Source organism: Ovis canadensis, chromosome 6 (assembly GCF_042477335.2).
Source record: "Ovis canadensis isolate MfBH-ARS-UI-01 breed Bighorn chromosome 6, ARS-UI_OviCan_v2, whole genome shotgun sequence".
In the NCBI taxonomy this organism is placed as follows: Eukaryota; Metazoa; Chordata; class Mammalia; order Artiodactyla; family Bovidae; genus Ovis; species Ovis canadensis.
The window spans coordinates 111317762-111333167 of record NC_091250.1 but is presented as its reverse complement, the minus strand read 5'-3'; the positions used below and the strand labels follow the sequence as shown (position 1 = coordinate 111333167).

Genomic DNA, 15406 nt, shown 5'->3' with positions numbered 1-15406 from the left:
AGTTTTCTGAATGCTGAGTTTTAAGTCAGCTTTTTCACTCTCCTCTTTCACTTTAATCAAGAGACTCTTTAGTTCTTCTTCAGTTTCTGCCATAAGGGTGGTGTCATCTGTGTATCTGAGGTTATCGATATTTCTCCTGGCAATCTTGATTCCAGCTCATGCTTCATCTAGCCCGGCATTTTGCATGATGTACTCTGCATAGAAGTTTAATAAGCAGGGTGACAATATACAGCTTGATGTACTCCATTCCCAATTTGGAGCCAGTCTGTTGTTCCATGTCCTGTTCTAACTGTTGCTTCTTCATCTGCATACAGATTTCTCAGGAGGCAGGTCAGGTGGTCTGGTATTCCCATCTCTTGAAGAATTTTCCACAGTTTGTTGTGGTTCACATAGTCAAAGGCTTTGGTATAGTTAATAAAGCAGAAGTAGATGTTTTTTGGAACTCTCTTGCTTTCTCGATGATCCAGCGGATGTTGGCAGTTTGATCTCTGGTTCCTCTGCCTCCATACCTCTAATGCTTATGCTTATAGGGTTATCTAAACTGGCATTTGGTAGCATAGATGTATGAGGCCTTTAGTTTTTGTGATAGATTGCTTTTTTGTGACCTCCAATGAAACACAGAATACATACAACATATATGCATACATGTGTGTGAGTGCACATGCTCAGTTGTGTCTGACTCTTTGTGACTCCATGGACTGTAGGGTGCCAGGCTCCTCTGTCCAAGGAATTTCCCAAGTGAGGGTACTAGAGTGGGTTGCCATGTCCTCCTCCAGGGGATCTTCCTGACCCAGGGGTTGAACCCTATTCTCTGGCATCTCCTGCATTGACAGGCAGATTTACTACTGAGACAAATGTGATTATATATGTAATAGGTATAACATATGTGTATATAAGTATTTATATATATATGTATATAAATACATATTTTTATTAATCATATATATTTATATACACATGTATTTACATATATGTATAAAAGTATTTTTATTTAAATATATAATTTAAAAAATGTGGGCTGGGCCTGTGGCTCACTTTAACCAATGGAATGCAACAGATATGAATGAGCATGAAACTGAGCCTCCAGTAACAGTTTGCTCACTGCCTTTCCAGTCTTTACTATCCATCTCTTCAAGGTCATTTAGCTTTTACTTTAGTCACAACTTTTATTTTGATTATCTATTGCTGCATAATAAACTACTCCAAAATTAGTGATGTAAATACAACTGGTCATTTCTCATGATATTGTGCATTGAATGGGCAGTTCTTATGCTTTGCCTGTTGTCAGCTAGAAAGCTGGAATGGCTAGAAGAGTTGAAATGACCCCACCCACATGGTTTGAAAGTTCGTGCTGGTGCTGGCTATTGTCTAGGAGCTCAGCTGGGACTGTTGCCCTGTGTCTTCATTCTGCTACACATGACTTCTACTCATGGCTAGGTTAAGTCTCCTCCTACCATGGTGATTTCAGGGTAATCAAAGCTTTTGTATGGCAGCTAGCTACCAAGGGTACATAAAGGGAAAAGTCCTGTGCCTCATTTAGACTTATTCCTGGAGCAGGCATAGTGATCATGAAAAGCCACCCCAGCATTTAGTGGCTTAAGCAATGATTTTGTTATCTCTCACTGTTCTATGATGGATGGCTCAAATGGACGCTTTCTCCATCCCACATGATATTATCTGGTGCTATAATCATAGAAGGAGGTTACTGTTACGGAGCACAGCTAGGGCTGTTTCCTGGAATAATATGTTTTCCTCCATGGGACCTCGGCTGTGGCCTGGGCTTCTCACAGCATGATGACTGGGTCCAGGAGCAAGTACTATGAGATGAAGGAAGCAGTGCCTCCAGTTCTCTTCAGGGTTGGATGTCTAAGAATATCACTTCTACCTTGTTCTAGCGCCAGGTAGTAACAGGGCTGGGCCAGAATCAAGGGGATGGGGGATAAATTCCAACTTTTGATGGGAGAATGGGTGCATATAGAGTGGGAAGAAATTGATAGAGGTCATACTTAGAGATTCTGTACCATAGTTTATACTGAAAGTAATAATGAAACTCCAAAGATGAATTGCTTTCAGAAATAAACATGCCAGCTAAGAGAAAAAAAAAAAACCTTGTGTGTAACCAAAATAGCAAATTAGACTGGTAATTTTGGCACTAGTCTTTAGATTCTGCTGTAACCCATAACCCCTGTCAGCAAATTTTGAATGATGTGTTATTTACTATTATTTTTTATTATTAGCCTCTCACTCTCATTCCTCTTATTCTTTTGTATGAATTAAAACTGTTTATCAACAACATTAATACTTTATTTTTATATTATTTTAATATTATCATTATTTCCTTCTTGAGTTAGGTTGGAATAGATGGGCACATTTCCTTTTACTTTCATGACTTTGAATGGTATTTTTCAATTCAAACTCTCAAAGCCTTAAAAATTACTATGTAAGGTAGAAATGTGAGAATTGAAGTTTTATTTATTAGAAATGATAATTTTCCTAAAATAGTTTAAAATTGTGCTGTGATAGAAGTACATTTTGGGATTTTGATATTCACTTATTCAAGAGCAATACTGAACACATGCATATGAGTTGGAGTTTGTATAACTTAATATAAAGTTTAAAAATTCTATGTGTTTTAGGAGCATTAATGAAGAGAAGTTCTCAGATAAGGCTCCCAAACTGTGAAAAACAAAGGTGATAATTCCTATTTACATTGCCTTCAGTGGTTAAGAGAGCAGTACAGTGAATTGATGGGCTTCTCTGGCGGCTCAGATGTAAAGCATCTGTCTGCAATGCGATCTTCCTGAGCAACTAACACTTGGGCTTCCCTGGTGGCTCAGCAGTAAAGAATCCAATGCAGGAGCCACAGGAGACGCAGGTTCGACCCCTAGAAGATCCCCTAGAGGAGGGCATGGCAACCCACTCCAGTATGCTTGCCTGGAGAATCCCGTGGATAGAGGAGCCTGGTGGGCTACAGTCCATGGGGTTGCAGAGTCAGACATGAGTGAAGTAACTTAGCATGCATGCACAGAGAATTGATATAAACAGTTGGTATTGATTATTGAGCACTTAGATGCCATGCAGTGTACTAACTGTTTACAAGTAATAAGTGAAAGTTGCTCAGTCGTGTCCGACTCTTTGCAACTATACAGTCCATGGAATTCTCCAGGCCAGAATTCTGGAGTGGGTAGCCTTTCCCTTCCCCAGGGGATCTTCCCAACCCAGGGATCAAACCCAGGTCTCCTGCATTGCAGGCGGATTCTTTACCAGCTGAGCCACAAGAGAAGCCAAGAATACTGGAGTGGATAGCCTATTCCTACTCCAATGGATCTTCCTGAACCAGGAGTTGAACCAGGGTCTCCTGCTTTGCAGGTGGATTCTTTACCAACTGAGCTGTCAGGGAAGCCCTGATAATACGAGTAATAGTCCCTTTAATTTTTATAACAACTCTGCTTTATAAGTACTGTCAGTGTTCCCATTTTCAGAGGGGAGAAATGCAAGCTCAGAGAGGACACAACTTAGCAAAGTCACAAAATTACTGAGACTAGTGAGTCTTAGAGCTGGGGATTAAGGTGGCCAGTGCACCATGTTTGACCTGTGGGTTGAGTTCATGGTATGATGCAGGGTGGCAGGATGAAAGGATGAGGTCTGGCTGGCAGATGACCCTGCTCAGTTCCTGACACATCATGTGATAAAAGAATAATAACTAATGTCTCTGTGACACTGACTTTGTACCGAATTCTTCATGTGCATCAACTCCTTTGATTTTTCACAGCAACCCGGTGGAGTTAGTGTTCGTGTTACTTTTGCTTAACGTGAAACAACTGAAGGATGCGGGGTAGATAATTGGCTGGAGCAGTCTGGACTCCTGTCCGGTGTGCCATCTGTCACCTCAAATTCAGCTTGCCACCATTTGTAGGTTTTCTAGAAGAGCAACAAGGCAGTGCAGAGGAGAAGCTGTAGTGAAGAGGGTTTGTTTTGGGCACTAGCCACTTCCTTTCTCTCGTTTATCTCCTCTAATAGCTTTTCTGTCCAGATCCCACAGCTTTCTGAAATGTTCAAAGCTGCCAAATATAATAACATTATATTAAAAAGATGATGAGCTTCCCGGTGCCTCAGATGGTAAAGAATCTGCCTGTAATGCGGGAGATCTGGGTTCGCTCCTAGGGTGGGGAAGATCCCCTGGAAAAGGGAATGGCTACCCACTGCAGTGTTCTTGCCTGGAGAATTCCATGGACAGAGGAAGCTGGTGGGCTTCAGTCCATGGGGTCGCTGAGCGACTAACCCTTTCATAAATGTGATAGCAGTCACCTAATAAATGTCTGTGGAGTGAGTGAATGAAGACTTCATTGGAGCAGCTACTCTTATTTACATTTTATGGATATGGAAACTGAGCTGCAGGAAATTAAACAACTGCCGGTGCTTACACTAGTTGCGGAACCGAAGTTTTAGTTCGTTTCTGATTTACTCCAAACCTGAGTCTTCCCACCTCATTCTATAGCTTTCCATATAACTTGTTTTCACTAAAGCTTCAGTATAAAACTTTCCTCTATTCCTTTCCCTCCTCCTTTTTGGTTTTTTATCAAATTTTTTCAACCCTCAGTTTGCTGAGTGAGCTCTCCTTAGAATCAAGAAGAAAGTAAACTGGGTAAACAAAATCCTATGAACAGAGGAATGACCAGTGTCAATAACAACCGTAGTAGCTACAGCTAACTCTTTTTATTTTCTTGGCCATGCTGCATGGCCTGTGCGATCTCAGTTTCCTGACCAGGGATTGAACCCGCACCCCCTGCATTGGAAGTGTGGAGTCTTAATCCCTGGACCGCTAGGGAAGTCCCCTAGCCCAGTACTGCTTATGTGCCACTTAATCCTCACAATGGCCCTGTAGTACAGGTATTTTCCTCTTTGTTTTATAGCTGAAAAAATGAAATTGGGCTTGGAAATAATCCATGTTCTCTCTGGCTATAAGTCATCCATCCCAGAAACTGCATTTTACGTTTTAAAAGATTATCCTAGTTACCTCTAAAACCCCTTTAGTAGAAGAACTGACTGGCAAAATAGGTAAGGAAAAGAGCATTCCAATAACATTCCATGGAATTCTCCAGGCAAGATTACTAGAGTGGGTTGCCATTTCCTTCTCCAGGGTATTTTCCCAACCCAGGGATTGAACCCGGCTCCCGCATTGCAGGCAGATTCTTTACCAACTGAGCCACTAGGGAAGCCCTTTCCAACAATATGGAAAGGTTTTTAAGTTAGATTAGATCAGAGTTTCATAATTCTTGGCCACATTATAGAATGCTCTGGAGAATTTCCAAGAAATACCCTGACCCCAGCACACATCAAGTAAATTATAACTTTTTCCATTAGTGTCCAGAAGATTTTTTTTTTTTAACCTTTTAGGTGATCCCAGTATCTAGCCAGGGTAGAGAATGACATTGCACCTGTAAATGGGTGAGAGGGTAGCCGTAGACTAGGCGTAAATTGTTGTCATATCACAGTGTAAGATCACAATGTTCACATGTATGGGTGCTCAGCCAATGTGTGTAGACTGATTGACTGAAACCTAGAAGGAGCTTTGAAATCTGGAGAGTTAAGGCAATGCATACTGAAAAGTTCAGGTTAAGTATAGAGATACATTTATAAATATATATCTTCAGTCACAAGTAGAAAGGACTTAAAATTATGCCTGAATTGTGCTAGTTGGGCAAGTCAGAATTTTCTGCCAACTATTTTATTATGCCACTGTTTATAAAATATATCTTCACCTTAGCTGTGACATCATGCATACCTTCCGTAGTTGCAAGTGTCTTATGGCTGGAGAAAGGCCACTGATGTGGCGCAGTGCCTAGCAGTTGTGGTTGCTACGTTTTCTTCCCTTTCCTTCTCTTATCTGCTTATCTTTCCTCATCTCTTCTTATCTCTTCTTTCCTTTACTCAGCAGAGAAATTTGAAGGATACTAATAGAGCTGAGAGTGTTCATTTTTTAGATTAAAAAATGAGTCAATATATTTTTGCCTCTGCCACCCCCCGCCTCTCTGCCTCATCTCCTCTTTTCAATCAACATAATTATAAAGTCAAGAAGAAAGAGTTGATTATAGATTTTGGTACCCTGATGCCCAACAACAAAAAAAAAACAACAATAGCAACAGCAATCAAACAGAGGTTTCATATCCCATTTTATTTGTTTAAATTCTGCCTCTTTCCAAGAAGTATTTGAAGTCACACAGAATACAATTACATTGCAGAAAATTAGTAACATCTGAAAAGAAAAGCTAAGATCTTAGAAAAGAGGATATAGCAATATGATAACGATATAAGCGTGACAGAATTTTCTGAATGAGGAAGACATTTACCATGCAGTTCCTGATAGTCAGGGCAAGAAATAGATGTAGTTAGCAGAAAAGAGGAAGTGTGTAGCGATTACTCAGGGATGGTAAAGAAGCTTCTGCCCTGTGAGCTCATAGGGGACTTTGTGTGTTTTGCATCCTTGGCTACAGAATCACAACAAACTCTAAAGTAGTTTCGGTATTGCTGTTTGTTGTAGTTCAAGACAACGTTAAAGCCAAGCTCAGTGAATCTGATATTGATTTGAGCTGATCTTCATAACATACACATTTTTTCTTATTTTATTTTTAAACATTTTCTCCCTTGCTTTCCTTTAGAACTTTAAGTCACAGTATAAATGGATGAGTTGTGTTTTTTACCTACAACATGATTTTTTTCTCCCTCAGTTCACCATTTACTAATAAAGAAAATTGAAGCTTATTTTTAGTTACTTGGAATCCCTCAAAGGCCCTATCTTGTAATTTCCCATTTGGTGACACTTTTTTTTTTCTTCAATTTAAAAACCTTTTCATTCGTTTGTTGATTCAGGTCTCAGTTGTGGCGCACGGGCCTAGTTGCCCCATGCCATGTGGGATCTTAGTTCCCCAACCAGGGGTTGAACCAGCATCCCCTGCATTGGAAGGCGAACTCTTTATCACTGGACCACCTGGGAAGTCCCAGTGATACTTGTTGATAGAGGAGAGGCTGACAGAGTGTGTAGTTACTCTGGAAAGTGACACACCAGGGCTCTTGAATGTTGATGTTGTTGGGTATGGCCAAGGGACCCTTTTCCTCTATGACTCTGTAGCTGCAAAAGTAATGAAGCAGTTCAGAGTAACTTAGAATGTCACAGTGGCTGGTATGGGATACAGGCAGGAGTGCTCTGCTTCTTTTGGCAAAATAAGCAGGCAGACACCTACCTTCCCACTCTGAATCCCACCTTCCCACTCTGAATCCCACATTTAGCAAGTTCTTTCTGCTTAGGGCCTTCTACTAGTGTTGTCTAGTCCTCAGAAGTAATGATGATTCGAATCTGAACTAAATGGAGAAGGCGATTTTTACCAGGCAAAAGCTGTTTGTGTAAACTTGGATTTCAGTTGTCTTTTTTCATTTCTCTTTTGGCAGCAAACATTAATGCTTGAGGACACGCTGCCACTCATTTCTGGGAAGCACCAAATATTTGGTTTTTATCTGCATTCAGACTGAGTCAGTTTCAAGTTGTTTCTGTAGATATTAAAACATAAATATTTAGATAAAACAAGTTTATAAATTATGTAATTTACTCCATCATCTGTGGAACTATGAATTTTTTTCCTGGGGTAGATTGAAAAATTTATTGAACACTTCCTTTGTAAAAGGCATTATAATAAGTAACTAGGGCAAAGTTGGGGGATATATTATAAATACTAGACATGGTGATAGCCCACTGTAGGATTCCAGTTTAGTTAAATGAAAATGTTAAATCAGTGAAATTATTTTAAAGTAGAATATTTTTAAGATACAGAATTGTTGATTGCAGTAAAAGTTGAACATACATATATTTGGGGCATCTTAGAAAAAAGAGTCTACTGAAGTTAGTTAGGTTCAGAATAGGTAGATGTTAAAACAAGTATTAAAAGAGACAATCAACTGGGTTGGTGGAGGTGACTGAGTTAGAAGGAAGATTAGGATTATACTTTGAAAGTTGTGTTTTCTAGAAACTTCCTGAGATGAACTTGTCTGATAATAGTTTTCACTACAATATTAAAATAGAATCCTTAAAATAAAAATAAAATGTTATTTTAAATGTGGGTGAGGCTCTGGTGAATGATTTTATGCTTAAAATACAGACATCATTAAATACTCATTGAAATAACAGTATGAGGAGTTATCTGCCCTCAAAACCTGGGGCAAAACTGCCTTACTTGCAGAACTACCACATTTTTGGAAAAGTGCTTATTGTGATCTTTCCTCATTTTTCTTTTGTTTAATTTTGTACTGTATTATTTTCAGAGGCAAAATCAGTGAAGGCTTGGACAATTTGAAACGTGTGAGTCCCGTAGGAGAGACATACATCCATGAAGGACTGAAGCTAGTAAGTTCTTTTATACTTATAAGTATGGGAAAGAACGTTTCCTTACTCTGTAATGAAATAAATTATAACTCCCTAGTAAAACTCGAAGATGTCATTACATGCTTACCTTAATATTAAAAAAAAATTCTTTTAGTTGTTCTAAGGATAAGACTGATGGAAAGAATTTACCATGGTGATAAAAGAAGTTTGGATGACAGTTTGCCTTTTAAGAAATTTTCCATTTTCTCTGCGACTGTATTCAGAGAACCACATTTTCTCTGTGGTTATAGTCAGTCAAGGCTAAAATCCTTTATCATTTACACCCAATAGTAATTACTCTATAATGTGAATATATGTATATTTCAAATTAAAATAGTTAATATAAAATACCCTGTTTTAAAGAAAGAAGGAAGAAAGTGAAGTCTCTCAGTCATGTCCAATTCTTTGTGACCCCATGGTCTGTAGCCTACCAGGCTCCCCTGTCCATGGGATTTTCCAGGCAAGAGTACTGGAGTGGGTTGCTATTTCCTTCTCCAGGGGATCTTCCCAAACCAGGGATCGAACCCAAGTCTCCACATTGCAGGCAAACGCTTTACCGCCTGAGCCATCAGGGAAGCCCTACCCTGTTTTAAAAGCTAGTCCAAAATAGTTTGATTTTGCCAGACTTAAAATGCAGCTTGATGGAACATGCTGGTTAAAAGTTAAGATTAACTTGTGAATTGGACAATTTTTCTTCATTTTCAGGCAAATGAACAAATTGAGAAAGCAAGAGGCTTAAAAACCTCCAGTATCATAATTGCTCTGACAGATGGTAAGTTGGACGGTCTGGTGCCATCATACGCAGAGAAAGAGGTGAGTGTTGAACTGAAACTGTTCTTTACACCCCAGTGTATTTTGCTGTATGTCTCTGCATGTGGAGCCTGATGTTGGAATAATTCACCTGTGTCCCTCTCTCTTTCTCTCAATAGGCAAAGATATCCAGGTCACTTGGGGCTAGAGTTTATTGTGTTGGTGTCCTTGACTTTGAACAAGCTCAAGTAAGTATAGCAGATCTGCAGCCTTGAATCTAAATCACGTAATAGTCTTAAGGAGAGTTGATCAGATTTTTAAATAATGACTTGCATGCATTCTTCCTTGGTGGCTCAGATGGTAAAGAATCTGCCAGGAATGTGGGAGACCCAGGTTCGATTCCTGGGTTGGGAAGATCCCCTGCAGAAGAAAATGGCTACCCACTCCAGAATTCTTGCCTGGAAAATCCCATGGACAGAAGAGCGTGGCAAGCTACACCCCATGGGGCCACGAAGAGTCAGACATGACTGAGCAACTAACACTTCCGTGCATGCTAAGTCGTTTCAGTTGGGTCTGATTCTTTGCAGCCCTGTGGACTAAAGCCTGCCAGGCTTCTCTGTCCATGGGATTCTCCAGGCAGGAACACTGCAGTGAGTTGCCATGCCTTACTCCAGGGGATCTTCCTGACCCAAACCTATGTCTCTTATTATATCTTCTGCACTGGCACTTTACCACTAGTGCCACCTGAGAAGCACAGTGTTAGTCACTCGTGGGGTCTGACTCTTTGCAACCCCATAGACTGTAGCCTGTCAGATTCCTCTATCCATGGAATTCTGCAGGCAAGAATATTGAATTGGGTTGCCATTCCATTCTCTAGGGGGATCTTCCCAACCCAGGGGTCAAACCTGGGTCTCCTACATTGCAGCAGATTTCTTTATCATCTGAGCAACCACAGAAACCCACTTAATTGTTAAAGATTTTCTATAAAAGTGGCCCCCTGTCTTGAACTCTGTGTTAGTAATGTCTGATTTTGATAGGTTTCATTACCTAATTAAACTGAAGACGAAACTCTATTTTTCTTGAACATTAATAAAATAATATGTATGCTCCTCTTTAATCAGCTGATGAGGTTATCATGACAAGTCTTGTTTAGATGTTTTAGTTTTGATTGAAAACTTGACTCTTAGGAGTTTAGGATTTGGGAAGTCTATTGGAAAAATATTTAATGATTTTCCTTAAAAAAATGTGTTGTTTTTTTTTTTCATGAAGTTTACAGGGTTTATGTATTAAATTTTTTTCCCACTCACAAAATGTTTTTACATTTAAATGTCTGGTTTACTGTGAGTGAAGCTTCTGTGTCTCATGACATTTACAGCTAGTAGAGCTCTGCACTGTTTTGAAATTGTGACGTGAGGCCAGTTGTAAAGGGGCTGTGCCTTATCTCAGTTCATGTTGTCATGCATTTAGAGTACACCAGTTACTCCAGTCAGTTCCTGACAAGGAATTAATCCTCTGGTGTTATTTTTCAGATGAATGTAACTAACAAGTAAGGAAGGGCATAAAAGGTTGCATGTCTCAACCACCTCTCAGTGAACTTTTCCTCCTTTTTCTAAAGCTTGAAAGAATCGCTGATTCCAAGGAACAAGTTTTCCCTGTCAAAGGTGGATTTCAAGCTCTTAGAGGAATAATTAATTCTGTGAGTATTTCTTTGGGGGTAGGACAGGCTATCATTTTAGACATATTTTAAATTAAAAGAATTTAAAAAATATTTTTATTTTGTTTGGGGATATAGCTGATTCACAATGCTGTGATAGTTTCGGGTGAACAGTGAAGGGACTCGGCCATATATATACATGTATCCATTCTCCCTCAAACCCCGCTCCCACCCAGGCTGCCACATAACACTGAGCAGAGTTCCTGTGTTATACATAATGTAGGTCCTCGTCGGTTATACATTTGAAATACAGCAGTGTATAGATATCAATCCCAACCTTCTTAACCATCCCTTCCCCCCATTCTTTCCTCTGGCAAAACGTTGTCCCCATAAGTTTTTCTAAATCACAGATTCTCTGAATCTGTGAATCTCTTTCTGTTTTTTAAGTTCATTTGTGTGATTTCTTTTTAGATTCTACATATAAGGGGCATCCCTTAGATATATTTTAAACTCTAGGGAGTAATCTTGTTATCTTGAAGAGAGAATTTAAGAAGGAAATTTGTTGAGTATTGAACATGCAGGGAAATTCTAGAGATATGGATTTTGTTAGTGAGATTTGGAATTAACTCTGACAAATTGAGTGCTGTGAGCCTGGGTTTGTGATTTCAAGTTTAAGATTGTCATCACCAGTCTCAGAGCGTCCTTTGAGCATGGAGTTCCTCACTGAGTTGGTATCTTGAAAGTTTTATAGGCTTTATAGAAGTATAAAATAAAAATTTGGATTGGAATGTATGATTGCTTCCTGCTCCAAATATGGGTATTTCTTAGCTATCAGTCAGGCAACTCGAACCAGCAGCAGAGTATTTGACTGCGGTTGTTGTTCTTTCCATTTTAATGATTAATAGTTTCACTGGAGCTCATAATATTTCTGTTTGGAATTCAGTTGAGCTGTCTCTGGTGATTGTTAGAATCCGGGCCATCCTAAACAGGGGAAGGGGAAGTGGAGTGATGAAATGCAAAGCAAAACTCCTGGGCTTTCACAGCTGAGGTTTATGTTTCATTTTACTGCCTTTTGCTAGAAGCAGTAGGAACAGTTGCTATTAAGTATTTATGATATTTTGGTAAACAACATCCTAAAATGGAAGTGAATAATATATATATTCTCTAAGCCAAAGTTTTTCCTTTAATCATTGGATATTTATTGAAGGGAAAAAAAAAATCTCAGTTTTTTTCTAACATTTGGTTTTGGTATTTAAAATTTCTTTTTAAAGATCGTGTTTTTTTCTTTCAGAAACGTACGGTGAGATTTTTTTTTTTTAATTTGTTTTTGGTAGCATGTATGCTTTTTTTCCTCATGATAAACGGGGCTTTTCAGGGAAAACATGCAATTTAGTTCTGTCACATATAAGAATAGCCAGTGGACAGGCCAAACCTAAGTGCAGAATGGAACAGAGATATAATTATTTTAGGAGTTTTACATATGTATTCAGTTTCAGGAAAAAATTTCAATGTAAAATTAGTAAATATTTTTAGAGATGGATTCTAGGTACCTATTGCACAACTATAATTTGTTTTAAAATGTAGGAAAATGTATTGACAATGCAAAAGGGAGGATAATTTGACCTGTAAAAAAAGTGTGCTGTGCTGTGGTTAGTTGCTCAGTCGTGTCTGACTCTTTGTGACCCTATGGACTGTAGCCCGCCAGGCTCCTCTGCCATGGGAATTCTCCAGGCAAGAATACTGGAGTGGGTTGCCAAAACCTCCTCCAGGGGATCTTCCCAACTCAGGGATGGAACCCACAGCTAGTACATTGCAGGAAGATTCTTCCCCGTCTGAGTCACCAGGGGAGCCCAAGAATATTGGAGTGTGTACCTCCACTCCCTTCTCCATGGGAACTTCCTGACCCAGGATCAAACTGGTGTCTCCTGCATTGCAGGAGGATTCTTTACCAGCTGAGCTACTAGGGAAGCCTGTGAAAAAAAGTGTATTGTATTTTAAATAGAATTTTATTGTACTTGGGAATTTCCAGTTATTTTTATAATTATACTGAAGGAGAGAAGACCTCTGTGCATTTAGCCCCTTCGGAATTATTTTCTATCAAAGGATTAATTCAAAATTCTCCTGGTGATTAATTGGCATCTGGAAACTCTCTTTTTGTGGGTTATTACTATAGATTTCTCCTTCAAGAAATTGAGTAGTTGATTATTGGAGGAGATAAAGTTATTGTTATATTTATTTATTCAGTTTCATTTTTAAAATTTGTATTAAGGAAACTTTTGAAGGAGGTTCTCCAGGCAGGAATACTGGAGTCAGTCGCCATGATTATGTTCTTTGCAGTCAAAGATGAGAAGTTCTATATACTCAGCAGAAACAAACCTGGATTTGACTGTGGCTCAGATCCTGAGCTCCTTATTGAAAAATTCAGGCTTGAATCAAATAAATTAGGGAAAATCCTTAGGCCATTCAGATATGACCTAAATCAAATCCCTTATGATTATATAGAAGAAGTGACAGATAGATTCAAGGGATTACATCTGGTAGACAGAATGCCTGAAGAGCTATGGAGGAGGTTCATAACATTGTACAGGAGACTGAGCCAAATCCAAGAGAAAAAAAAAAAAAAGAAATGCAAGAAGGCATTGTGATTGTCTGGGGAGACTTTACAAATTGCTGAGGAAAGAAGAGAAGTTAAAGGCAAAGGAGAAAGGGAAAGATATACCTAACTGAATACAGAGTTCCAGAGAATAGAAAGGAGAGATAAGAAGGCCTTCTTAAATGAACAATGCAAAGAAACAGAGGAAAACAATAGAATGGGAAAGACTAGAGACCTCTTCAAGAAAATTGGAGATATCAAAGGAACATTTCATACAAGGATGGACATGATAAAGGACAGAAATGGTAAGGACCTAACAGAAGCAGAAGAGATTGAGAAGAGGTGGCAAGAATATACAGAACTATACAAGAAGGGTCTTCAGGACCTGGAAGGTCTCACTCACCTAGAGCCAGACATCCTGGAGTGTGAAGTCAGGTGGGCTTTAGGAAACATTACTATGAACAAAGCACTTTCTAAAAGAAGATGCTGTTAAAGTGTGGCACTCAGTAGGTCAGCAAATTTGGAAGACTCAGCAGTGGCCACAAGACTGGAAAAGATCCGTTTTTCTTCCAATCCTAAAGAAGGACAATGCCAAAGAATGTTCAAACTACCATACAATTGCGCTCATTTCACATATCATCAAGGTGATGCTCAAAATCCTTCAAGGTAGGCTTTGACAGTTTGTGAAATGAGAACTTCTGGATATAAAAGCTGAGTTTAGAAAAGGCAGAGGAACCAGAGATCAAATTGCCAACATTTGTTGAATCATGGAGAAAGCAAGAGAATTCCAGCAAAACATCTACTTCTGCTTCATTGAGTACACTGAAGCCTTTGACTGTGTGGATTGCAACAAACTCTGGAAAATTCTAAAAGAGATGGGAGTACCAGACAACCTTACATATCTTCTGAGAAACCTGTGTGTGACTCAAGAAGCAACAGTTAGGAATGGGAAATGGAACAATGGACTGGTTCCAAATTGGGAAAGGAGTATGTCAAGGCTGTATATTGTCACCCTGCTTATTTAACCCATATGCAGAGTACATTTTGCTTAATGCTGGGCTGGATGAATCACAAGCTGGAATCCAGATTGCTGAGAGAAATATTAACAACCTCAGATATGCAGATGATACCACTATAGTGTCAGAAAGTAAAGAGCAATTAAAAAGCCTCTTGATGAGGTTGAAAGAGAAGAGTGAATAAGTTGGCTTGAAACTTAGCCAAGAGTGTCAGAATACTAAGATTGTGACATCTGATCCCATTGTGTGTGCCGGTGCATGCATGCTAAGTTGCTTTAGTCATGTCCGACTCTTTGTGACCCTATGGAGTGTAGCCTGCCAGGCTCCTCTGTCCATGGGATTTTCCAGGCAAGAATACTGCAGTGGGCTGCCATTTCCTTCTCCAGGAGATCTTCCTGACCCAGGGATCAAACCTATGTCTCTTACGTCTTCTGCATTGACAGTTGGGTTCTTTTACCACTGGTACCACCTGGGAAGGCCCCTGGTCCCATTACTTCATGGCAAATAGAAGGGGAGAAAGTGGAAGCAATGACAGGTTTTGTTTTCTTGGATTCCAAAATCACAATGGACAATGACTGCTGCCATGAAATTAAAGATGCTTGCTCCTTGCAAGGAAAGATTTGACAAACCTAGACAGCATATTGGGGCTTCCATGGTGGCTCAGAGGTTAAAGTGCCTGCCTCCAATGTGGGAGACCTGGGTTCGATCCCTGGGTCGGGATCTCCCCTGGAGAAGGAAATGGTAACCCACTCCAGTATTCTTACCTGGAAAATCCCACGGACGGAGAAGCCTGGTAGGCTACAGTCCATGGGGTCACAAAGAGTCGGACACGACTGAGCAACTTCACTTTCACTAGACAGCATATTAAAAAGCAGACATCAATTTGCTGACAAAGTTGCATATAGTTAAAGCTATGGTTTTTCCAGTAATCATGTATGGATGTGAGAGTTGGACCATAAAGAAAGCTGAGCACTTAAGAA

General features: G+C 39.5%; 1 protein-coding gene across 2 annotated transcripts in view; it reads left to right on the top strand.

The window, feature by feature from the left end:
- The window catches only part of ANTXR2 (ANTXR cell adhesion molecule 2), a 175218-nt gene that overhangs the window by 14640 nt on the left and 145172 nt on the right, over positions 1–15406 (top strand). For both annotated transcript variants that reach the window (XM_069594457.1, XM_069594458.1), the window contains exons 4-7: positions 8314–8395; positions 9119–9226; positions 9343–9411; positions 10779–10859. In XM_069594457.1, the coding sequence (XP_069450558.1) occupies positions 8314–8395; positions 9119–9226; positions 9343–9411; positions 10779–10859 (340 nt within the window). The remainder of the gene's footprint in view (positions 1–8313; positions 8396–9118; positions 9227–9342; positions 9412–10778; positions 10860–15406) is intronic.